The sequence below is a fragment of the Prionailurus viverrinus genome, chromosome A3 (assembly GCF_022837055.1).
Source record: "Prionailurus viverrinus isolate Anna chromosome A3, UM_Priviv_1.0, whole genome shotgun sequence".
Taxonomy (NCBI): domain Eukaryota; kingdom Metazoa; phylum Chordata; class Mammalia; order Carnivora; family Felidae; genus Prionailurus; species Prionailurus viverrinus.
In genome coordinates this window covers 45,037,161-45,062,233 of record NC_062563.1, presented here as the reverse complement: position 1 = coordinate 45,062,233, position 25,073 = coordinate 45,037,161, and the positions used below count along the sequence as shown (strand labels likewise).

The window sequence follows — 25,073 nt, the reverse complement described above, 5'->3', positions numbered from 1 at the left end:
AAGGAAAGGAAATGGAGGGCATGTAGCATTTCCACAGCTATGAGGGAATACAGTTCCTCCAGAGACACAGGAGAGTTAAAGCACCCCCTTCCAGCTGCAAAGTGCCTCTTTGCAAATTGCCTGCTCTCCCTGCAGTCTATGGCAGGGAACAAGTTGGGCTGGTTTGAAACTTGCCTGGGCAACCAGCACCACCTGGTTCGCCTGCTGTTGCAGGATTCCTGCCTGTCTCATGACTTGTAAGTAAAGCCTACCCCGGGGAATCTCACCCCTACACTACACCAGGCTGCCTCAACCCATTTCCTGGGAAAGAGGGGAAACCTAATAGTCTGGGCTCCAAGGCACCAAGTGTCTGTGTCATTTTGTAGTGACTATATTCTGTTACCTTTGCCAGCAATGAATGACAGCATCCAAGAGCTAAGATGAGGTTTTAGTGACCTCCTCCAACCTGCCACTGCAACCCTGGCCTCTGTACTCCTATTCTCCTGATAAAGACCACTCCCTTACAAATTACTCAGATCAGGTGCGATACGTGCACAACACATCACGATTAACCAGCATAGCAAAATGCCCCCCCTTTCCTTAATCATTTACAACCACATCCGCACTACAGTACACTGGGTCACATTTTAGGTTAATAGCTATGACAAGTGCTAGGGTTTTTTTTCTGACCTGAGAACGCAAAACGAGTCCATCCTCTTTAGGGCTCCCCTTTAAACCTTCTGGAGACTGACACCGGCTACACTGAATTCTATTTTGCACGCGGAGGATCCTGCTGCGTTATTGTTTCCATCACTGTGAGTAGGTGGATAGGGCAGCTAGAACTTTAGGTTTCCGGGTTCTGGTGCCAGCAGGCATTGAGAGGTTGTAAAGTTCAAGTGCCTTCGAAGTGATTAAAATAAACACACAAGTGGTTCCTAGGCCACTCCCACCTCCTACAGAGAGCTTCATCTGGAGAGGCCACCACACTCCCAGTTCCCAAACTTCTGACGAGCCGAGATGGCAGTCCTCCTAGCCGCTAGGGTTCGCTTAGCCCCCATCTGATGCCCGGCACCTGATCGTCTTGGTCACCTGTGGGCTTCGCTGGGTTCCAGGCCATTTTCCAGGCTGACATCTGTCTGCACCATCTCCTGTTTCAGTTCTCCGATCTCCGAGGCGATTGTGTCAATGAGCTATTCAAAGACAAAAATAGTGTGACGTCAACAGTGGAAGAGGCGTGCCCAGAGCCAGAGGAGCCTCTGCCACTTCAATAGCACAGAGACCACCTTTTTTTTTTTTTTTTCAAATCCTGGCTGTGTGAATTTCCTCTAGCCAGAGGAAAAAAATAAAGAGGGTGGGAGCAGATTTTTCTAAAATAAAAAAAAAGAGGAAGAACTTAGGTTTCGGTACAGCCCTAAGAAAAAGGATATGACACCCAGTTTGGTTTCTCAACATGAATACAAAAAGGAATAACCAAATCCTGTAAAACCAGGCTTCCACATTCATTTTGTCAAAGTCAAAACTCAAGAGGAATTCCCTGCATTAAAATTTATAGAATCATGGTTCTGATTACAGAAATAAGCATATTTAAAGGACCTATATAGTTTGTAATCAATTTCCAGACCTTAAGTTTACTACTCATCCTATTCTTTGCTTTTTATTTATTCTTTTTAATAAAGTAGACTGGGAAAAAGGAAGAGAGAGAGCTGCATGGAATGTGCAGTGGGGGACTAGAGAGGGAAAAGTACCTTCTTCTTGCAGAAGGCTTATGCGGGCTTAGATCCTCTACCCATACACCTGGGAAGAGGCTCCAGCTGAACCTGAAGGCTGGTCTAAACTCTTGAGGCCACCTAATCAGTTATCTAACAGAATCCTTCCTGGTGCTAACTAGGCATTATATGTGTAGAGCAGCTGTTCTCACTTATTTTTAAAAATATATAGTTGTTTTTATATAAACATTATTTATGTCATAATATAATAGATTTATCCTTGTTTTGAAATAAGTATTTTAGGGGCGCCTGGGTGGCTCGGTCGGTTAAGCGTCTGACTTCGGCTCAGGTCATGATCTCACGGTCTGTGAGTTCGAGCCCCGCGTCGGGCTCTGTGCTGACGGCTCAGAGCCTGGAGCCTGCTTCTGATTCTGTGTCTCTCTCTCTCTCTGCCCCTCCCCTGTTCATGCTCTGTCTCTCTCTGTCTCAAAAATAAATAAACGTTAAAAAAAATTTAAAAAAAAAGAAATAAGTATTTTAAAAATGTCTCCATTTTAACTCCTAATACAGCAAGTATCTGTACATATAATCCACATGAACACTAGTTCTTTGGGGTTCTCCATAATTTTTAATAGTATAAAGGGAACTAAGGACTAAAAAGTTTGACAATTGCTGTTATAGCCAAAGACAGGTATTGTCTTGCCTCAAGCAGTTGTTATCCCACCCAGACTCTGGGAGAAACTTCTTTTGAGTTTATAGGCTGTTCTAAAATGTTGACCTCATCTGTTCATTCATTAATTCAACAAACTTTTATGGGCGCCCACTTCATGCCAGGTTATATAAGCACAGAATAAGGTTGGCAGTTCTGATGGAGATGATACTCTGGTGGAGCACAGACCACAGCCTTGAGCATTGAGAAGTTCCAGGATGAAAATGGAACAGGGTGATGCCATAGGGGGCAGCTAAGTGGCCACTACTCTAGCTAGGGTGGGGTGGTGAGGGTAGATCTTGAGGAAGTGATGGAGACCTGAATGAGATGGGAACCATGAAAAGATCATGGGAAGACCCCTCCATACAAAGAAAGTCCCAGAGGCTTGTGGCATGTGGGGAGGCATGTGGCAGAGAGGCAGGCAGGGACCAGGTCTACTGGCATTCTAGATCATGTATCCATAAATTTGAGATTTCTACACTAAGAACCATCAAAGGGCTTTAGGATGGAAAGACATTTTCTTTGTTTTATGTTCTAAAACGATCACTTTGGCTGCTGGCTAAAGATGGTTTGTAAGGACAAGAGGAGAAGCAGCAAGACCAGTTTTGAGGCAACTACAGTGATCCAGGCAAGAGTGGTCCAGCTGGCTTACAGCAAGGTGCTAGCAGTGGAATTAGAAACAAGGTGGGTGGGGGGGGGGGAACAATTTAATACAGCAATTGATAGAAGTTGACGGACTCAATGTAGGAGGGGTAAGAAGAGAAGAATCAAGGACAACTCCTATGTTTTTGGCTTGAAGAATCAGACAGATGGCAGTGCCCTTGACTGACATGGGGAAGGGTTAGGTTTGAGGAAAAAATCGAGTTGGATATTAGGTAGGTTAAGCCTTATTTGATTTTCTTATTGGCCATCAACAAATTTGTAAGTGGCTTTTGACTGTCAATATGGAGAGATTTACACATTTGGAAGTCATTGGCATATGTGTTAGCATTCTAAAGCCCTGTGACAGGGAAAGATTACCTGAGGGGAAAGTGGAGATAGAGAAGGGGTCCCTGCAAATAGGGACACTCTGTACACTCCCAGTATCTGGCGGTCAGAAGAAGGGAGCCAGCCAGGTCCTCCATGCTTGATCCATCCCTATTGTGTGTTCTGGGATGCAAGCGGTAGGTGAACATTCTAGAAGCACTGGGGACTTGGGAGAGAAAATGACTAGGAGATCCCTTTTACACATATCCCAGTGGCAAAAATTTTAAAGTCTGACAATCTCGGGGCACCTGGGTGGCTCAGTCAGTTAAGTTTCTGAATTCAGCTCAGGTCATGATCTCATGGTTCGTGGGTTCAAGCCCCACATTGGGCTCTGTGCTGACAGCTCAGAGCTTGGAGCCCACTTCAGATTCTGCCTCTCTCTCTCTCTCTCTCTCTCTCTCTGCCCTTCCCCCACTCACACTCTTTCTCTCAAAAATAAGTAAACATTAAAATAAATAAATAAATACAAGTCTGACAATCCCAAATATTTGAGAATGTGAGAAAACAGTAATTCCCCAAATGCTGCTAGAGGAGTGGGATTTGTAGAGCCACTTTGAAGAGCAATTTGGGAATGTCTGGTAGAATCAAAGACACCCAGATTCCTAGGTATGTGCTCTAGAGAAATTCATGCCCATGGGTGCAAGGAGACCTTTATAAAAATATTTGCTGCATCATTATTTGTAAGAATACCAAATTACAAGGACTTAAATGTCCATTAATAAGAGAATGGGTAGAATGAGGTATAGAATACTACATAGCAGTTAACGTTAATGAACCAGAGTTATCAGTATTAACACATATACAAACACAAATGCTCAAATTTTTTTCATAAAAGCAAGAAAAAAAAGTTGAAAAGGGTTATATCCAGTATAAAAAGTTTAAAACCATTCAAAACTGTACTATACTATAGTGTTTATAAATACACACATAGACTACTCCAATGTGTAATATGGGGGTTATAATCTTAATCCAGGATAGTGGTCACCTCTGGAAGAGAAATGGATGGAGATGTTCACAGGTCAGGGTTTCAACCATCTGTGAGATTTTCTTTCTTTCCTTCCCCCCCACCCCCACCCAGAGAGAGTAAGTGGGGGAAGGGGGCAGAGGGAGAGAGGGAATCTTAATCAGGCTCCATGCTCAGCTTGGAACCAGATGCAGGGCTGGATCCCACAACCCTGGGATCATGACCTGAGCCAAAATCAAGAGGCAGATGCTCAACTCATGAGCCACCCAGCGGCCCCAAGATTTTATTTCTTAAAATGAAATGGCAAAATGGTAAGATTGACAGAGCTGAATGATATGTGTTTAGCAGGATGTGTGATTTTCAGTATGTTTATTCATAATCAAAATTATTAGGAAAATAAAAAGGGTGGATGTGTATGAAAATGGAGGGAGATGGAAGATCAGAGAAGGTGGGAGTGAGTGGGGTGATGAAGGTAGTCTGAGTGTCTGTCCTGAAGATCCTCAATCTGGGCTGGGTCAGTGTCCCATTCTGGGCCATGGCTATGGTCCTGGACAAGAGAGTCACACACAGGAGGGTCATCCACAGTCTCAGGCAAACCTAGGAGACAGAATTCCCATCCCTAGCAAAGAGGCAGGTCACTAGGCACAACCACTGTCTCCACCCTCAGTCACCTTCACAGCCACCATATTAATTTGAACGTAAAAATAGCCTTCCCCAGGAGAAGCCCTTGATCTTCTCCGACCAGATTGTTCCTCCTGATACTGGTCTTGCTGACACCTTTGGTAGCATCTCCAGACCTCCACATGCCACACTTGTTTCCTTCTCTGTCCCTGACCAAACACAAAGAACCTAGAATTTGTGGTTCTCACTTAGTAGCACTCAGATTTATCTGTAATGCAGAAGTGCAGTGACCCTAAGACACAAAGGTGGACAAGGACATAGGGTGCACTTGGCTGGGTGGCTATGGTACCCTTCCCAGCTGCATGAGGGTTTTCTCAGCCTCCACCTCTCCCCTCACCCTCGTTTCTGCCCTAGCTCATGCATCTGATGTCACAGGGGGTTGTACCTGACAAAGGGACCAGAGTTTAGCATTCCAGAGTCAAGCCTGACTCATTGAATGATCTATTTTTACACCCACCACACCCCTCCCCCAGCCAAAGTCATCCCCATTCATCTGCTCCTCCCTGAGGTCTGTCCTGGTGTCAACGATTGGATTTGAGAGCTTCCCCACATTGTTCCCAGATACGTGTGTGTGTGTGTGTGTGTGTGTGTTTAATTCCTGTAGATGTTTGATCTTATCTCATCTCTTCCCAATTTAATTCTTTGAGGACAAACACAGATAACCTGCCACCCACTAAAGGGGGGTCAGTTTTCAGCTAACCTTTCCCAGGTTACAGACAATAGCAGTTTCAGCTTAAGTGTTTTATCAAAGTTGGTGTTGCTAATCAAAATTTCTGCATATCCACTTATGCAACCCAAGACCCCACCACATCTCTGTAACTGTCCAGAATTCCTACAAGACGGGGAAGGGGCTGCTTAAGCATCTGCCAAGCAAGCACTGCTCTTCACAACCCTATTTGTCTGCCCAGGATGTGTGTGGATACCCGGGAAGGTGGCCACAGAGCCAAGTGGCTACTATTCAGTGCAGTCAGAGAGGAAGACAGGACACTAGGTTCCAGGGCACGAAGCTAGGGAGACAGTGGTTCTACCAAAAATATAGCATCTGTCTCATTTCTAGAAAGCTTCAAGTTGTGAGGAAGGACCCAAACCCAAGAGACAGACACCAAAAAGCACTGGGCATCACAGAGTCTAACCTGATAAAGCCAGGGCATTGCCTGTGTTTGTTATCTACCGCAGGGAAAAAGAAAGGGTTGTGTGCCTACCTTCCCATACAGGGAGAGAGGGGGCTGCTGTAAAAGACAGAAGAGAGGAAGTCAAGCCAGGGCTTCTGTCTCTGGGTTCCTCCCTCATTCTACTCAGAACCCAAGGTACTCATATCTTCACACATGAGCATTCATGCATAACAAAGCACAGAAAGCCTAAACTGTTCACCTGGGTGATTTTCACGCTAACTGGCATTCAGGCCAAGGAGAAGAATTCAGGAAGGTCCAGGTTCTTTCCCTATGAGATCATACCCAGGGCTCTGCCGGGACTAGGCTGGGCCTGTAGCACCCCAGTTCAGAGCAGGAGCCTACACTAATTTGTACCATTCTGTAATCACTCTGGTAATCTCTCCGCAGGCAGGGACCTCATTTGAGAAGGCACACTTCAAGCAGCAGCTCTGTCCAGTTTCAAGGATGTCTAGTTGTGACAACTACCTGGTAATCTGGCAGCATGGACCAGTGGTAAGTGCACCAGCTTTGGGCTCAGAAAGACCTGCCTTCAAATCCCATACTGCCCCCCTGTTGGCTATGTCCTGAACCTGTCTGAGCACACAGTTGGATCCCTGATGCTAAAGGCTTGTGCTACTGAGGGGAAGCTCTCTTGGAGGGTTAAAAACAGACAATGAGATTAAAACACTGCAACAAGCATCTAAATGCTTCCCATTTCTCGTCCTATTTAAATTCTCTCTTTTTATTAACTGTGAGCATTACCATGAAGCAGAGTGATACTAAAAAACACTTCAAATAGGCATATACACCTCCTGGCCTGGAAAGAGGCCATTTCATTACCAGAGGCAGACCTGGATCTACAAAAGAACAGTGTGTGGAGTCCAATCTTCCTTTGACGGCTGCCCAGAAGTCTCTAATCTCAAGATCTGCCCACTAGACGCCTATTTTCCCCGACTGGGGACAGAAGTCTTGATGCCATCCTTGCACACACGTGGGAGGCTGGGGGTGGGGGGAGGGAAAAGGGAGGGACTCCAAATCTTGTGTTCTTTCTTTTAGGGTTAGATAAAAGGAGAAAAAAAAATCTGTTGAAGGCCAAGCGGAATTAAAAGGAGAAAGTGTTTATAAAGCAAGTTCTGATACAGCGCTCTTCAAATGGCAAGTAGAACTCAGGAATGTTATCGTGGTTTGAAAAGGGATGTGTTACTGATATGGTGAAGACTTGAAACCTAGGGTGTGGGAAAAGTCAAGTGTTTAGCTCTCAGCTATGGAATTTCTATTCGCCCAGTGCATCAACTTGGCCTTGGGGTGTGATGGGCCTTTACAGTCCCATCAGCCCTGTGGGATGAGACCTACCTCCAGGTCATGAAAAACCACATGACCCAAATAATCTTTCTCCTGTCTGTTTTTGCCAAGCTGGGGGAGCCTCATGGGCTGGTGGGTACATCCCATGTTGGGGCTCTTTTAGAGTAGTCTGGGGATACCTGAGTGGCTCAGCCGGTTGAGCGTCAGACTTCGGCTCAGGTCATGATCTCACAGTTTACGAGTTCAAGCCCTGCATCTGGCTCTGTGTTGACAGCTCAGAGCCTGAAGCCTGCTTCGGATTCTGTGTCTCCATCTCTCTCTGCCCTGTCCCTGCTCATGCTCTCTCTCTCTCAAAAGTAAATAAACATTAAAGAAAAAATTAAAAAATAAGAAATAAATTAAGTAGTCTGGAAATGGGTTCCTTATCAGCTTTCAGATGATCTTTGCCCCCAGGATCTGTCACTGTGGAAACAAACAAAATAATGAAGGGTTCTTCCTTCCATTTGCAGAGGAGTATCTAGAAAATGATGCTGGAGCATCTCAAAACCCTGTCCTTTGTTTGTTTGTTTGTTTTTGTTTTCTAAACTTTATGTGTTACATCTCTCAAGGGTGTTTGCATTTATATTTTTGAAATTTAATTATAATTGCAGACATTATACATAAATAGATTCTCATTGAACAAATTATTGTAGTTAAATCTAATCTTCCCTGACCTTTAATCCTTCATCCATAATCCTTTTCACCTACCCAAAGGTAACCACTTTTATCAGTTTCTTGTGTACCATTCTTGAATGGTGTCATTCTGTGCTTTTTCTATCAAATGGAATTATACCGATGTATTGTCCTATAATTCCCTTATTTCCCACAATGAAATGTAAGATTTATCCACATTGATACATGAAGCCCTAGTTCATTCGTTTTAAGTGGCAATGGTTTTCCACCCTAGGGATATACCACATGGAGATAATACATAGGATACACCCTGTAGCCATTCTATTTTGACAGACACTTGGGTCATTTCCAGTGTTTTGTGGCATAAACAGTACTCTGTTAAACATCCTTGTGTACTGTGTGAAACCGCACAGAAAATGCTGGGCTCCATTCACATACGAAGTTCTGAGATGGTGCTACATTGCTCTTCAGGTGGCTGTGCCCAGCTGTACTCCCTCTGTCATCTTTGAAAGTCTTCCCCTCACTTGTCATTGTTTCATTTTATCAAACTTTTAAACTTTGGCCAATCTGATGAATAGAAGTGACTTTTAATTGTCTCAATGTGCTTTGCTCGGGTTATATGTTTGTTGTCCACTTGTATTTCTTCCTTTGAGGAATTGCCTGTTCATTTATCTGTTGCCTATCTTGGGATTTCTTGGTTTTTCTTATTAAATTGTATGAGTTGTGAATATGCATCTCTTGTCTCAAATATTTAAAAGATTTTCTCTCATGCTTTTTTTTGTCTTTTAATTTCCCTAAGCTTTTGATGTTGATAGAATCAAAAGTTTTCATTATAGCTCTTTATTGACCCTTGTCTAGGAAGACAATCCTTATCTTGAGGTTATAAAGAGTTTCTTCTATTTTCTGCTGAGACTTACACATAGTGTTGCCAATTTCCATATAATGTACTTTTTTATTAGTAGTCCTTTCATTCATTCACACAAAATTTTATGTGTGGTATGAAATCAGGAGGGAAAATCAGGTATGTCCATCAGGTATGGACAAGGAGGGGAATATGGCCAAAGCTAGGTTCCCCAAACCCCTATACCCTACACTCTGGGATGGCTATATCTGCCCCAAGGCTATATCTGCCTGCCTTCTGCAGGCCGAGGAATGTACCAGAGGGCCGCCATTTAAAAATATGCCCAAAGGCTGGGGGTGGCCTATGAGGCAGGAGGTAGAACTCTGCCCTTGATTTTTTTTTATTCCAAATGGGGAGCAAATGAACTCAATAGCATTTTTGCAATGGCCCATCTTAGCCCTGCTGAGTCAAAACATCCTGTAATAATAGCCAGAACCTTACCGTTTACTAAAATACAACATTTAGTGTATTTTTATTCCATTTTCTATTTTGGAGTGGAAAGAAAAAAAAAATCTCCACACCACACACATAGAGAAAAAGGTACTAAGCAACCTGCCCCTGTACCCTCTTTTGAGTAAAGTGAAATGAATGGTTTGATGTGTGAATAACTTTCTGTCTTTACCTCAAAGTGGAAAAGAATGGTGTCAAAAATAGAAATAATAGGTCCCAAAAAGAATCACTTGTGCGAACCCCCATGTTGGCAAACTAGGACTTAATGCCTAACCTAATTGCAGTTCCAGCCTCTCCCAGGAGTGGCATTTTCAACCAGTCTGCAATTTCCTAATCAACACTAGTAATATAAACTGCAGGACAGACCTGGGCCCTTCCCCCAGAGGAAGGTGACCCAGTCTAACACAAATCTTTCTTTCATTTATGACTTCTTGTCCTCGCTCCCTTCTGCCTATGCAGGTCTTCCATTTTGTAACTGCTCCTTGGAGCTCCGTTTTACTTGCTGGACAAGACGCTGCCCCATTCATGAATCGCTGGCCAAGTAGACCTTCAAGTTTACTGAGCTGAATTGTGCTTCCTAAATAGCAGTATTTAGAGGAAACCAACACAAGTGAACAGATCTAATATTTAAGAGCAGAATTTGGCTAAATGACCAACTTGGAATTCCTTTGGCTATGCAGCTTCAACAGTGCGTCCTTGAGTAAATGATGTGATTCCTTAAATTTCCTCATCTGTGGACTGAAGATATGCTAAGGCCTGCTTCTTGGAGCTGCATAAGGTTCCACTTTAAGTGAATGCAGGCAAAGCCTACAGCAGATGTACACTTTTAGTATTTGCTGGTGGGAAGCGTGCCCACCAATTTACATCACCTATCCATAACAAAAAAGTCAGAGGTCTGGTTCAGAGGGTGCTAGAAGTGTGGGGTGGGATTAAGATAGCAGGATACGTTGGTTAATTATATCTGTTGGGGGACATGGGTCTTTGTAACAATGCACCTGAGAGAGACTTCCACATGCTATGTCCCTATAGGGACTTGAATTCCATGGGGCTTCTTGGGGCCCAGAAGGCATGAGTGTCCTTAAAGTGGATAGAAACATTTGAAATCAGGAGATTCCCAGAAAACCCAGGACCTGGTGTCCTCTGTGTGCATCAGTATTTTTTGGGTACACCTCAAGATGCTGATGGACCAGGATTTCATAGCTCTTAGCCTCTTGGACCTTCCTCAGATCTGAAAACCCCTGCAAACATCAGGCAGCACAGTGGCCTCCCCTGAGACCAGTCCTTCCACCAGATGGGGCCTCTAATGCTTCCCAAAGTGGCCAGGAGAAGAGAACCTGGCCATACACAGCCATCCCCAACGTCCTTGTCAAACACAGCTTTCAAGTAGCTAGAACCAGCTTTGTCTGGTGCACCAAGACCCAGAAGCACTCTCAGGGTCTATTCCTGGCCAATGCCAGATGGGTACTGAGGTATAAATGCCCCAGCTCCCTTTTCTCTGGTAAAGACAACTCAGAAGCAAGATCTACACTGTCCCCGAGTTCCCTTTGAGATGGAGCCAAAGTTTCTTCAAGGGACTTTGCTTGAAACTGGACTCTTGTCTGACCTCCTTCCCTGTCCCACTATGAGTTTCTCTTGAGAACACTTCCTGAAAAGCCACTTCCATAAAAGTCTTTAGCTCTGGACCTGTTTCTGGAGAACATAAGACAGCCCCCAACCTTCACTCTTGGCTCCCCTCTTTCACCATTTGAGGTTGATGGTCCTGCCTGTGGGTTATTCCTGGAGCCAGAGTCTCTCTCAAATGCCCAGACCTGGATATAAATTCCACAGGGTAGGAACTATGTTTTTTTACTCACTACCATATCTTCAGAGCTCAGGCTGTCCCTGGCACACATGAATTGTTGAATGAACAAGTGCTCTTCCTCCTCTGCCTTCCTCTTGGTAACTTCCCTGTTCATTTTCCTCCTAGATCAGGGCTAAATCAGGACATGGAGGAGGTGGAGCTCCAACCAGTCCATGCTCAGCTGGACATGGTGGGGAAGTGACTGACACAGTGGTAGCCACTAAAAGGCACTGCTCGAGATTTGTCAACTATTTACCACCAACAACCATTCATGTGGTTGCACATCCAGAATGCATGGTTAGGTTGTCATGGAGCAGAAGCCATTGGCTTTAAGACATGATCCCTTCAATGACTAAGTTGTAAACTACTTCTAATAAAAAGTAACAGAGGTCCAAGTAGGCTCTACCTTGCCAGAAAATCAACAGCAAGTATGTGCAGGCTGTGAGGGCCTGGGGGGACCAGGATGGCTAGGGGCTACCAGTTCTGTGCAACTTCTAGAAAGCAAGCCCAGAGTTTTTTGGGTTTTGTTTTTCACTATATTTGAAATGATTCTACAAACACTGATATAACTTCAAATTTAGTGTATCCTTGGGGTACAGAAAGTTTTTCAGATATACACGGTGTATATTCCACAGTTCAATATGTGAAATGTGGAAACAACTTGTGGGGCTGCATCTTAAAACAGTCATTCTGCTGAGGTCCCCATTTACTTGGTCAGTTGTCTGAGGCCACTATTGTGCTCAATTCTTCAATGACCTCAGAAGTCACACATTACTACTTGTGGCTTTGCGTTTTAAGGTTAAGTAACAAGCTAAATGGTAGAAGGTCCACAAAGAACAGAGTTTCTCTTTCCAAGAGTTGGCACTGATATCTTCTGCAGCCCTGGTTAGTTTCAGCATTTGTGCTTTAAATCTGATATTGCATTTGTTTCTTTATATTTTTAAGAAATGTTTATAAAGTATGTATTAAGCATCAGGCTCTGGGTCTGCAATAGGGAAGAAAAACACAAACACAGTGAACTCCATCAGAATTTTGATACTATAATTACAAGGCACACTCTTATTTTATATGCCACCAAAAAAAAAAAGAGCTACCAATTAAAATTATAACACACCACTGACTATAGGATACAAATGATTTCAGACATGATAAATTTTTGAAATCAGTAAATCTTGGAATTGAAATGCACTGATCTACGTCTTCATGGAGCTCAAGTTGGAGAGGCCAAAGGTTGCATGGATCAAGAAGCCTGAGGTTGTTGGTGGCTTGTTTTGCTGTCTGGTCAGTGGCAAATCTGCTGCGTGAGGACTAGCATCCTGGAGTTTGTAAAACAGGGAGTGGCGAGATGACCAGCAGGCTTGGTGTTGGGCTTCACCTGGCACCCTCACTAGGTGTGATGGCTCTCATGGAAAGCATTCTACCTTGACCATGACTGGAAGCCTGGCAAGAACAGATTCCTGCACCCTGAGCAGGTACTTTGGCCCCAGGTCCCTGGGAAACATGAAACCTGAAGCCCACTGCCATAGGAAATATGCACTAAGACCTGAGTATGGTGCCCTTCTGGCCTTCGAGCATTCAGAGGAATGCTAAGGCCAATGGAGCTTTGGTAGATTCACCACTGAGATCAACCTTATCCATCCATCGATCAGTTCAACCACAAGTGGTTTATTCCTACAGTTAACAAAACTATGCAAAGCTTGATGCAAAAAAAAAGTTGCCTTTCAAATCATAGTTGAACACTGTATACCAAGCCTACCTAAGGGTTGTCTGGAATGTCATTTTGTTTGACTCTTGTCCTTTGATTAAAGCCCAGAGTGTATAAAGTCAGATGCAGAACATGTAGAAAACTGGTAAATGGCAAATGATACTTGTTTGGCAGAAAAGATTAGAAAAAAAAAAAAGTTTTAATTTTTTTGCCCTGGACATCTTCATCCACTTTTGTATTAGGTTTAACCATATGAAATTGCAATTGTTTGAAGGTCAAAACATTATTGAATATTAGCAGTATCAAGCTTATATCTAACCTTTCAAAGTTAGACACACAAAGCTGGCTAACAGTGGGTGTTATCACTGGTTCAACATGGGATTCTTTTGTCCAGTGACTATTAGCCAGTCTCTGACATCCAGAATTGGTTTTAACATCCTGTTGCTTTTCTCTTTAATGAGTGAAATCAATCTTTGACACACACTCACTAAGTACTTATATGAGAACTGTACAGTGGTTTTCGTTTTTGAAAATTATCTCTGAGGTTTAGGGCCATCCATCCTAAGATACTTGCCGACTGTGGGTCCCAGGACTCGTGCATGTATATGTATGTGGGTATGTTGGGCAGGGGGTCCTTAACCTCTTTGGACTTCAGTTTTCTCAAGCATTAAATAGATCAATGGATTTCTAATGCCTCTTCTAGCTCCAACTCTTGTTGATTCCTAGCTGTCCTTCTGTGCCTTTCAGAATGCAGTGGCATGAATGTTGTTGTCACATTCACTTCCCTTTTACCACTTCCACCTTCCTACTTAGCTTTACTGGGCTTTCTACAAGCACTGGAGGAGAAAGAATGACTCACCCTTTCTGGAAGCCAAGCTGAATGTATACCATCAATTTATATATGAAAACTATTGAATTCAGCACTTCTAATTCTAGGAACTGCCCCAAAGAAATAATTAGATATATATCAAAGAATGTTCTTGGCTGCATCGTTTATGATAGTGAACAAGAACTAAATGTCTAACAACAGTGGACTGGTTAAAATATGGTACAGCAATATACTGGACTACTACACGGCCACGAAAATAGTGATTCTGTTACTCTTAAAACACAGAAAACAAACTGATGGTTGTCAGAGGGGAGGTGGGTGGGGAGATGGGTGGCACAGGGGAAGAGGGTTAAGAGGCACAAACTTCCAGTTGTAAAATAAAGAGGTCCTGAAGATAAAAGCACAGCATAGGAAATACAGTCAATAATATTTAATAATGTGATATATGAAAAGATGGTAACTACACTTATTGTGGTAGGCACTGAGTACTGTATAGAATTGTCAAATCACTATGCTGTACACCTGAAATAACATAACATTGTTTGTCAACTATATCTCAATAATAAATTTTAATACGGTAATCCTGTTATATATCAATTGATATGTGCAACATACATCAATATATCAATATAGTGATAAATTAGTGAAAGAAAAGATGCAAAATGGCATGTATTCTCTGAGCCCATTTGTGCAATATATTTATCTGTGGATTTATGTACTATGAAGGAAAAACAGCAAAATTCTGGATGCCTTTGCATGTAGATACTCACAGGGCCCATTTCCAGATGGAGCATTTAGTGGTGGTAAAATATAGGTAATATTCTCTTCCTTCTTTGCATTTTGAAATTTTTCTGCAATAAGCATATTTTTTTCCATAGGAAATATAGCTATCTTAATTTTGGGAAAAATAGAAGGGAAAGAGTAATTTGAAGGGTGGAATTCACATAGAGCCTTGGAGTTAACAGCACAGCAATTAGACAAGTTTTTTCTTTAACTGTTTTTAATGTTTATTATTATTTTTTTTTTGAGAGAGAGAGACAGAATGAGAGCAGGAAGAGGCAGAGAGAGGCAGATAAAGAATCTGAAGCAGGCTCCAGGCTCCGAGCTGTCAGCACAGAGCCTGATGTGGGGCTCGAATCCAAGAACCATGAGATCATGAACTGAGCCGAAGTGGGACGCTTAACCAACTGAGCCACACAGGTGCCCCATGTTTTCTTGAGAGCACATGGACTCTGTGGTATACTACTCTGCCAATAGGTGCTGATATTTGCTAAACCTAAGTGCCCATGATATATCACCTGGCTGGTGCAAGTCTTGATAAAACAAAGGAAATAAGATGGCCTGACATTTGTCATGGTGGAGCTGTGGAATGAGGTTCCTCACTCCCTGAAGTCAGGACCTTGCCAAGTACAAGTGGCACCTCACCTATACAGTGCACCTTTTTTTTGACAGATCTACTCAGCTACATGCCAGGCATTGACCTCAATATGGAACAGAAGGCATTCCTCATTCCAAACCATCAGTTATATATAGGGAAGTGTTCTCTCTTTTCTTCTAGTTATAAAAAATGAAGTAAGCTCTGAGCTGTAATTTTCCTATGCACCACTGCTTCTACTGAACCCACTCCAGGTGCCTACTGAGTTCAAAGGCACAAGCTGGGAGATGTGTTCAAATTAGCATTTCCCCAAATGTTTTTTGCCCAACAACAGCAATGTAAGATGTGAGCAGGTGGGATTTCCAAACAGGGTTACTGTCCCAGTAACACTGGAAACAGTTGATGACACTGGAATAAACATTCAATCAAACAAAGTCATCGTGTGCTCCTCAGAACCTTTAAGATGCTGGTGTGCGGGGTTGGTCCCCAGGATGATAACAGGGTACACAGGATTCCACTACTGCCCTATGACTCTTCGCTGATGACCATTTCAGCCAAGCGGCATTCTGGAGAAACTCAAAGAAATGCTGACCTAAGGGGACACTGACATGGCCTCTGGGGACAACAACTGCTGCATGTAGAATCTCTGTCTTAAAACAAAAACAAAACCAAGAAAAACCCACCAGATATGAACAGAGTATAGATTCAAAGGAAACAAACTGAAGAGGAAGCATGAATCTACAACTTGCAACATGAAAGCAAGAATTTTGAAACAGACCATTAAAATCTTATTTTCTGTAAGTTGAGTATGATAATGTCTTCTGAGCACATATATTTAGTTTAGGGAAGGAAGAAGGCAGAGGGATTATGAAAAGGGAATTTGGATTTTAAGAAAATGTGAACGTCGGTCATTTCAGTCTTGTGAAGACGATTAGTAACTCTGAGGGGATGAATCACTGAGGCTTTGAAACTTGTTAAAATGCAAAGGGTTTGCTCCTGATCAGGAACTGAATCTCTGATGCACAAGTCTTCAGAGGCACCCTGACCTCATGATTTCACATAGGATATGCGTAATATGTGTAGCAGGTGTGGGTAGTGCCTTGCCCCTAACCCATGGAGGCCACCGCACCCATAGGCTGTAATGGCTTTCTACTGAAAGCACCTAGAAGTCTCCCCCCAAGGCTTGTGGATGCTCAGAAGAGCTCAGAGCAGGATGAGACCTGGTGCATAAATACCCCAGCTTCCTCCCCATTGGAGGGACAACATGGACACTTACTACTCAGTCTCCCAGGACCAAGAGGCTGCCTCCCCTACTTTGTCTCACTCCCCTACTCTCATACCTGAGCCCCCTGTGATCACCTATCAAACAGACTTCTGGCATTCACATCCTGTCTCTGAATCTGCTACTGGGGAACCGAACCAATGTTTTTCTTTTTTGCTATAAATTCAGAGCAAGACCTCACAGGCTATCTCCTCCAGCTCAAGCATTTAGGTGCCTTCAATATCCCTTACAGCCTTTGCTCCTCCCTAGTGTTCCCAGGTAATGGGTATATGGGGGAATCTTAGAGTATTCTCGAAACTCTGCTTTGGTTTAGGTCATGTGACCAGAATTGGGCACAGTGTTCCAGTGCTAGCCTGGCCTCATTTCCTCTACACACACACACACACACACACACACACACACACACACTGTGATAAAGACGCTTACAACTCTGGGGTGCCTGGGTGGCTCTGTCAGTTAAGTGTCTGACTTTGGCTCAGGTCACGATCTCTCCATCCCTGAGTTTAAGCCCCACATCGGGCTCTGTGCTGACAGCTCAGAGAGCCTGGAGCCTGTTTCAGATTCTGTGTCTCCCTCTTGCTCTCTGCCCCTCCCCTGCTCATGCTCTGGCTCTCTCTCTCAAAAATAATAAACATTAAAAAAATATTTTTTTTAAAAAAAGATGCTTTCAACTCTTATTATCATTAAGAATAAAACTAACAGAATAATATCCACCAGACTAATGTTTCTCAAACTGGAATGTGCCCACGCACCACCCGGGGAGCTTGTTAAAACACAGGTTCTGACTCCTAGGTCTGGGGTAGGGCCTGAGATTCTGCATTTCTAACAAATTCCTCGGCTGATTGACAGTTCACACGTGGAGCAAGGTTCTAGTGGCCTGTAAGAGCCCAGAGGACAGGATCAATGCTTTTGATGTCAGTATATTCAGTATCTTACCCAACTGGCCACATAGTGGATGCCTAATATATATTGTTGAAGTAAACTCTTGCAATTGTTTTATTAATAATTCAGTTCACTAATTAAAAATTAAAAATTCAGCTGCCCAGCAGACAAGAAAACAACAACTGTTTAGTGCAAATTCGCAAAGAAAAATCTTTCTCGTGGTGGGAAATTACATGCTGGGACACCAGCGATGTCAATGCACAGTATGGGTAGGTAGGTAAGTAAACTTGGAATGAGAGTCACTGTCAACTCATTTATTGGAGACCTGTTCCTATTAGGGTGCTGAGCTAAATGAAAACCAAAAGAGGTGTAAGACATTGTCCCTGGCCTAGAAAAGGCTTACAATGTGATTGGAAAGGTAAGACAGGGATAAGTAACAAGGAACACATGTCTGGTGAGTGCTCACAGACAGAAGTAATACCGACAACTTGTATTTGCTCAACATAACTCACCTGACTCTCAATAAAGCCATTCGGATCACTAAATAGGTAGCACTGTTGTTTATGGCTAGACTTCTGTTTGGGTCCAGTTAATGAGTGTGTGGGGAAGACTTCTGGAGTTGAGTCTGGAATTTCAGAATCTGCTTTTAATGTTCAGCTTAATTTAATCATCAAGACACAATGAGTGGATGCCGGGGGCCACAGGCATCCAAAGGGTGAGGAAGGAAGAGCCAAAGAGAGAGCCCTGTGGGTCCTTTGATCAATGCCACTGCCAGCCCACATCACCTGCCCCATGGCTGTGGCTGGCTGCACATCCATGCAGTGGGCTCACATGCTGAGAATTATCTATTCTGATAACCAAGGGACTGATGTTTTTGACATCATATATAAACCACCAATTAGAATGAGTATCAAGTAGGTTGACTTTGTGAGAATTCATCAAGCTGGATACTGATGAGAGCACCTTCTGCATTGATGTTACACTTTAATAAAAAGTTAAACATAAAATAATAAAATGAATAAAATGGTGCCATTTGAAGATTCAACAATCATGACCTCTGAAATGCAGAAGTGAGCCTGGGTTGGATCTAGAATGAGGGGAGAAGAAATTACAAAAGGTCATAACTTGGGGTGATTACCAAACATTGAAGATGGACTGTGGGCTACAGCAGTGTCATAGCCATGTTCAATTTCTTGACTTTTGTCATTTACTGTGACTATGTAGGAGGATATCCTTGCTTCTAGGAAATACACACAGAAGGGTCTAAATGGGTCTGATTTCTCCACTGCATTCTCAAATATATAAGAAAATATATGCAATTGCATATAAAGAGGCAAAATTTATTATTTATGGAATAGTTACAGATTTATACAATTGCTTGTGTATGTGTGTGCGCAGAAAGAAAGAGAGCCATCAGGCAAATGGGGCAAAGTATAAACAGCTAAGGAATCTGGAAATGGGGCAATGGGTATAGACAATTATTCTTGCAACTTCTATGGAAATTTAAAATTATATAGTACATATATATACATGAAAGCCTATTATACATACATACATGAGAGTATGTAATATGATGAATCTCTCGTGCTACTATTCTTGCAACTCTTCTGTAAAGTATATCAATAACCCCCCTCCTCTACCTCCAGCCCCAAGGGGGAAAAAGTTAAAACGATGCACACAAGAATGAAAACCCAGCTGCCAGGAACCACTTCCCTAATTTCTGTCAGCACATCTCCAAAGCTCACTATCACATTTTTACTGTTGGGAAATCTCTTTGGAAAGCTCAGTAAGCGATGTTCCTTGTCCTCAAACTCTGTGTTGATGTGCCCTTGGAACACAAGCCAAAGGAAGCGCTGGCTGAGGCAGTTGGCACCCCTTCCCCCCAAAGGCTGATGGGCTGTGACGCCTGGCTGAGCCATGGCCGCTGCACCTGCTGGCCGCACCCAGCAGAGCCCCCAGCACAGCCAGCACTCAGTGGCCCACCGTGGGCTGTAGTAGGCCCACTGAGCTTACTGATGAGCCCTGGAACCACATAAGCCTGGTTGGAAGGCCAGCTTGGGATCCTCCCTCCTGCAAGGGGCCCAGACTGTATTTCCTCATTTGTAAAAGGGGTAGGGGTAACTTGGTGGGAGGATGGTGGGGAAATAGCATAAAGAAGGTGCCGTGGGCATTAGAGCTCCAACCACAATCAGCCCACACCAGCAGTGCATGGGGCTGCCGCACATGTTCTTTGGTACCCACACCTGGCAGCACACACGTACACAAAAATGCTCATCTTTGATGGACCCACCCAGCACTTGGCTGTCACATTTCCAGAAAGAAAACAATCTATTTTTATTTATTTTTTAAAATATTTTCTTTATTTTTTGAGAAAGAGAGCATGAGCAGGGGACAGGCAGAGAGAGAGGGGGAGACAGAGGATCCGAAGAGGGCTCTTTGCTGACAGGCTGACAGCGGCGAGCCCCATGTGGGGTTTGAACTCATGAACCGGGAGATCATGACCTGAGCCAAAGTCAGACGTTCAGCGAACTGAGCCACGCAGGTGCCCCAGAAAGGAAACAATTTAAATTTTGTCAGAGTTAACTTATGTGTCACTTGGGAAAAATAAAAAATTATTTTTAATTATGTATAAATGGTGGTGGATCAAAACTTTTCAGTATTTAGGAAACTCTAAGTGCATTTAATATGGTCTTGGGGGTCAGGCAGGAAAGGATTGTGGGGTGAGTGGAAGGGTTAGAGGAGACAGTGAAGGGGGCCCAGAGGAGATTACTGAATGGGCTGCTCTGGTGACAGGTGTATTTGTTTTATGTCCTTTGGCAGATTCCTAGCAAAAACGTGACAGTGGGCATGATGTTCCCTGTGTGTATTTTTTTCTGTCTCCCAGGCCCTAAGTCCAGCTCCTTCAAATACACTTGACCCTTGAACAACACAAGGGTGGGTGCACTGACCCCCCTGAACAATTGAAAATCCAAGTATAACTTTGGACTCCCCCAAAACTTAAACTAATTGCCTATTGTTGAGCAGAAGCCTTAACATAAACAGTCAATTAACACATATTTTGTATTATATACTATATTCTTACAATACAGTAAGCTAGAGAAAAGAAATGTTATTATGAAAATCATAAGGAAAAGCAAATACATTTACAGCACTATACTATATTTTTCAAAAAACATCCACATGTAAGTGGACCCATACAGTTCAAAACTGTGTTATTCAAGGGTCAACTGTAGTAGGTACTCACAAATGACTACAAATCTCTCCAAATGGAAGATGTGGTATAAATATACAATGGAGTATTACTCAGCCATTAAAAAGAATAAAATCTTGCCATTTACAACATAAATTGAGCTAGAATGTATTATACTAAATGAAATAAGTCAGTCAGAGAAAGACAAATACCATATGATTTCACTCATATGTCAAATTTAAGAAACAAAATAGATGAACACATGAAAGGGGAGGAAAAAAAGAGAAAAGGAAACAAACTATAAGATGCTCTTTTTTTTTAAGTTTATTCACCTACTTTGAGAGAGAGCGTGTGAGGGAGGGAGGGGCAGAGAGAGAGAGGGAGAGAGAGCTCACAGCATGGAGCCTGACTTGGGGCTCAATCTCAGCAACCATGAGATCACAACCTGAGCTGAAGTCAAGAGTCTAACACTTAACCGACTGAGCCACCCAGGCGCCCCACCATAAGAGACTCTTAGAGAGCAAAGTGAGGGTTGATGGGGGGAAGTGAGTGAGGAATGGGCTAGATGGGTGATGGTATTAAGGAGGGCACTTGTTATGATGAGCATTGGGTGTGGTATGTAAGCGATGAATCACTGAATTCTACTCCTGAAACCAAATACTGCACTGTATGTTAACTAACTAGAATTTAAATAAAAATTTGAGAAGAAAAAAAAATACACTTTGTTAGCTTTAGCTAATGATAGCTATCACATAACCAGTGGCCTTCTTTGCAGCAAGTAGGTTCCCTCATATCATTTAATCCTCACATTGTCCTGGTGCAACAGGCAGGGACTTTTAGTGACCCCATTTTGCAGATGAAGAAACTGAAGCTCTGAGAGTTTTTTCCATGTCAAGTAGCTGGTAATGGTTGCAGGGAGGGATTGGCAGCTGGGATTCTCAGACTTACAAACCCATGACCTTTCCACAGTATTTCCCTCACTTTTTTTTTTAAGTTTTTATTTTAATCACTGGGTGCTCATCATAGTAAGTGCATTCCTATTTCACCCATCCCCCCCCTCACCTTCCCTCTGTTTTTTTCTCTATAGTTAAGACTCCATTTCTTTTTGTCCTTCCTTCTGTTCTTCCTTCCTCCCCTCCTTCCTTCCTTCAAAAAAATTTTTTTTACATTTATTTATTTTTGAGAAACAGAGTGAGACAAATTGTGAGCAGGGGAGGGGCAGAGAGAGAAGGAGACACAGAATCTGAAGCAGACTCCAGGATCTGAGCAAGTGGTCAGCATGAAGCCCAATGAAGGGCTTGAACCCACGAACTGTGAGATCATGACCTGAGCCGAAGTCGGACACTCAACTGACTGAGCTACCCAGGTGCCCCCCTCTTTCCATTAATGTAAGCTCTACACCCAACGTGGGGCTTGAACTGATGACCCTGAGATCAAGAGTGGCATGCTCTGCTGACTGAGTCAGCCATGTGCCTCAAGAGTCTGTTTCTTGGTTTGTCTCTCTCTCTTTTCCCCCATTTGTTCATTTGTTTTGTTTCTTAAATTCCATATATGAGTGAAACCACATGGTTGTCTTTCTCTGACTTACATCTCTTAGCATAATATACTGTAGATCCACCCATGTTTCTGCAAATGGCAAGATTTTATTCTTTTGTGGCTGAATAATATTCCATTGTATATACATATAACATACCTTCTTTATCCATTCATCAATCAATGGACACTTGGGCTGCTCCCATATCTTGACTATTGTAAGTAATGCTGCTATAAATACCCAGGAGTGCAATTGCTGGATCATAACGCAGTTCTATTTTTAAATTTTTAATGAACTTCCATACTGTTTTCCACAGTGGCTGCACCAGTTTGCATTCCCATCAAGAGTGCAAGAGGGTTCCTTTTTCTCCACATTCTCACCAACACCCTTTGTTTCTTGTGTTGAGGTGACATCTCATTGTAGTTTTGATTTGCATTTAGGGGGCACATATCTTTGATGTACTAAAGGTAAAATTGGGCTTTATTACATCTGAAAAGGTTGACATGTGCATCCCTGGAAAGCCTCTGCTGGCTGTACCCAGGATGAACTTAGCAGCTTCCTCTCAGATCCTGGGGTTCTCCTAAAACCCGCCCCCCTCCTCTGAGAATTCAGCATTCCTGCATCTCTGTATCCTCTCTGACTCCTGGGCACTTCCTTCTCTCTGCAGATAAGTGGAGTCTGAGGCTGCTTAGTGTCCAGTTGAAGGCTTAACTGGTATGAGCTTTTCCTTGGTGAGGGCACAGGAAAACTCCTTGCTGCCTCATTGACAGCTGCAAAGAAGCTCTGATGGTCATATCCAATGTCAGATATCAGCAGTCCCTGGTGGCCTCTGGACACACTCAGTTATGTTTTGTCCAGCTTGCTTTACCTCGGCCTGTCCTATCTTTATGGTTAAAATAGTTCCAACACTTAAAGTGTATTTCGAGCAAAAATCAGGAGATTTACAAAAAAACCCAAGTTTTGAAGTTCAAAGGTTTTTAGCTTCTTGGAAATTAGAAAAACTGTGTCATCCTGGTGATGTTGCCTTCTCCCATATAAGGGGACCCTAGATGATTCAGTCGGTTGAGTGTCCACTCTTTCTTGATTTCAGCTCAGGTCATGATCTCACGGTTAGTGAGTTTGAGCCCCGCATAGGCTCTGTGTGGACAGCACAGAGTCTTCCTGGAATTCTCTCTCTTTCCCTCTCTCTCTCAAAATAAATTTACAAAAAATTAAATGGGACATCTGCTCCTCAGTTCATGACAGTCTCCACCATTCCCTATTGCTTCCCAGTACTATGGTCAAATATTGTTGCCATTTATCAACTTCTGCCTGGGTTGGCTTTCCTAGTCTGCATGATCCACCTGGCCCCTGTAGGCCTCTGAGGTTGAGACCTTTGCTGTATTCATTCTAGCTGTTTCTGATGACCTATATGAGGCAGATAGTGTGATTCAGGAAAGAGAAGCTCTTACTGGCAGTGGCATATGTTTGTTCATTTGTAAAGTAAGTAGAGACATGGCTACCCACCCTTATGATTGCCTTTGAAGATGCAGTGACAAAATGCAATTATTTTCCAAGTCAGCAATCACCAAACTTTTTCTATAGAGAGCCAGAAAGTAAATATTTTATGATTTGCAGGCAACTCTCTCTATAGCAACTCAGCTTCCCTGTTGTGGATGGAAACAGCCATAGACAATACATAGATGGATAGGCATGGTTGTGTCCCAATTACAAAAACGGTGCCCAACAGGTCATGATTTGTGGACTTTGTTCTAAGTGATTGTCTCCTTCTCTCTGCTGGTCTTCTCTAGCCCCCACCACAGATTTCAGGTACAGGGGTTATTTCCAAAAACATGGGGCAGGCCTAACAACAAATAGATAATAAGAGTTTGCAATCTTCCTTCCTCTCTCAGCTTCTAAGTGGGGAGTCAGCTCTATCCCAGTGTTCACTGTGTGGTTTTGAACTAAGGGACGGAGAAGGAAAACATAAAGCTCAGGACTCCTGACAGACCAAACACTGTGCAGGATAAAGATGAAAAGGTGGGGGTGAGGCACAGAAACCTGAAGGGGACCATGAGACTAACTGAGGAGTTTTGAGAGAGTGATGTGGGGAGAGAGCTCCTGGACATATGGACAAGTGCAGGGAAGGGCTAACAGGCTGGCCATAAGTGGACTGGGTGGGAGGAGGCTCTGGGTCCTTTGAGGGAACCCAGGCAGGATCCGAGCTGCACTTCAGTTTTCTTGGTTGATGGAATGTAGACAGGGAGTTAAGACCAAGTGAGCTTTCTGAGGGTTGCATGTATGTTGGATCATGGCGCTCCCTTCTTCAAAACCCTTCATGGGGTCCAACAGCACTAAGAATGGAATGCCAACTCCTCACCCAGCCAGCACTCCAGTCCTCCCCGATCATCCACACAGGCAGCCCTGCCCCTCCTCCGCATCCTTCAAGCTCAGATTTCTCTAAGTATTATCTTGTTTCCCCCATCACCACACACATAGTGCCTAGGACTGGCCCTGCCACTGTAGGTGCTGGAACAATACAGGTTGAATAAATGAACAATACATGTATAATACACACACATATGCATTACATGTTTTTTTTTCATGCAGTCAGTTTACTGAACACATACTATTAAACACCAGGCACTGAACTAGTCCCACATAATACCAGTTCAGGACAGCAGGTGCTACACACACACACACACACACACACACACACACACACACACACACTTTTCTTGCTTTTATTTCCTTTAGTTCTGGAAGGCATGCCCCAGAGATAGTTAGGGAGACCTCAGAAATGGGTTATTTCCTAATTTACATTGCACATCAGGATTTCTCAGCCTCCACACGATGGCGATTTGGGATCAGATCATTCTTTGTTGTGGCAGCAGCCTGTGCATTGTAGGAAGCCAG

General features: G+C 43.3%; 1 protein-coding gene across 6 annotated transcripts in view; it reads right to left on the bottom strand.

Annotated features, from left to right (window-relative positions):
- RIN2 (Ras and Rab interactor 2) overlaps positions 1 to 25,073 on the bottom strand; it is a 242,644-nt gene that overhangs the window by 82,573 nt on the left and 134,998 nt on the right. For 5 of the 6 annotated variants that reach the window (XR_007151168.1, XM_047854170.1, XM_047854172.1 and 2 more), the window contains one exon: positions 1,069 to 1,169. Coding sequence is in view for 4 of the 6 variants with exons in the window: in XM_047854170.1 (XP_047710126.1) it covers positions 1,069 to 1,169 (101 nt within the window). In the remaining 2 variants the exon portion in view is untranslated. Of the gene's footprint in view, positions 1 to 669; positions 1,028 to 1,068; positions 1,170 to 25,073 lie in introns of those variants that run through there. The other variant, XM_047854173.1, reaches the window with a different exon arrangement.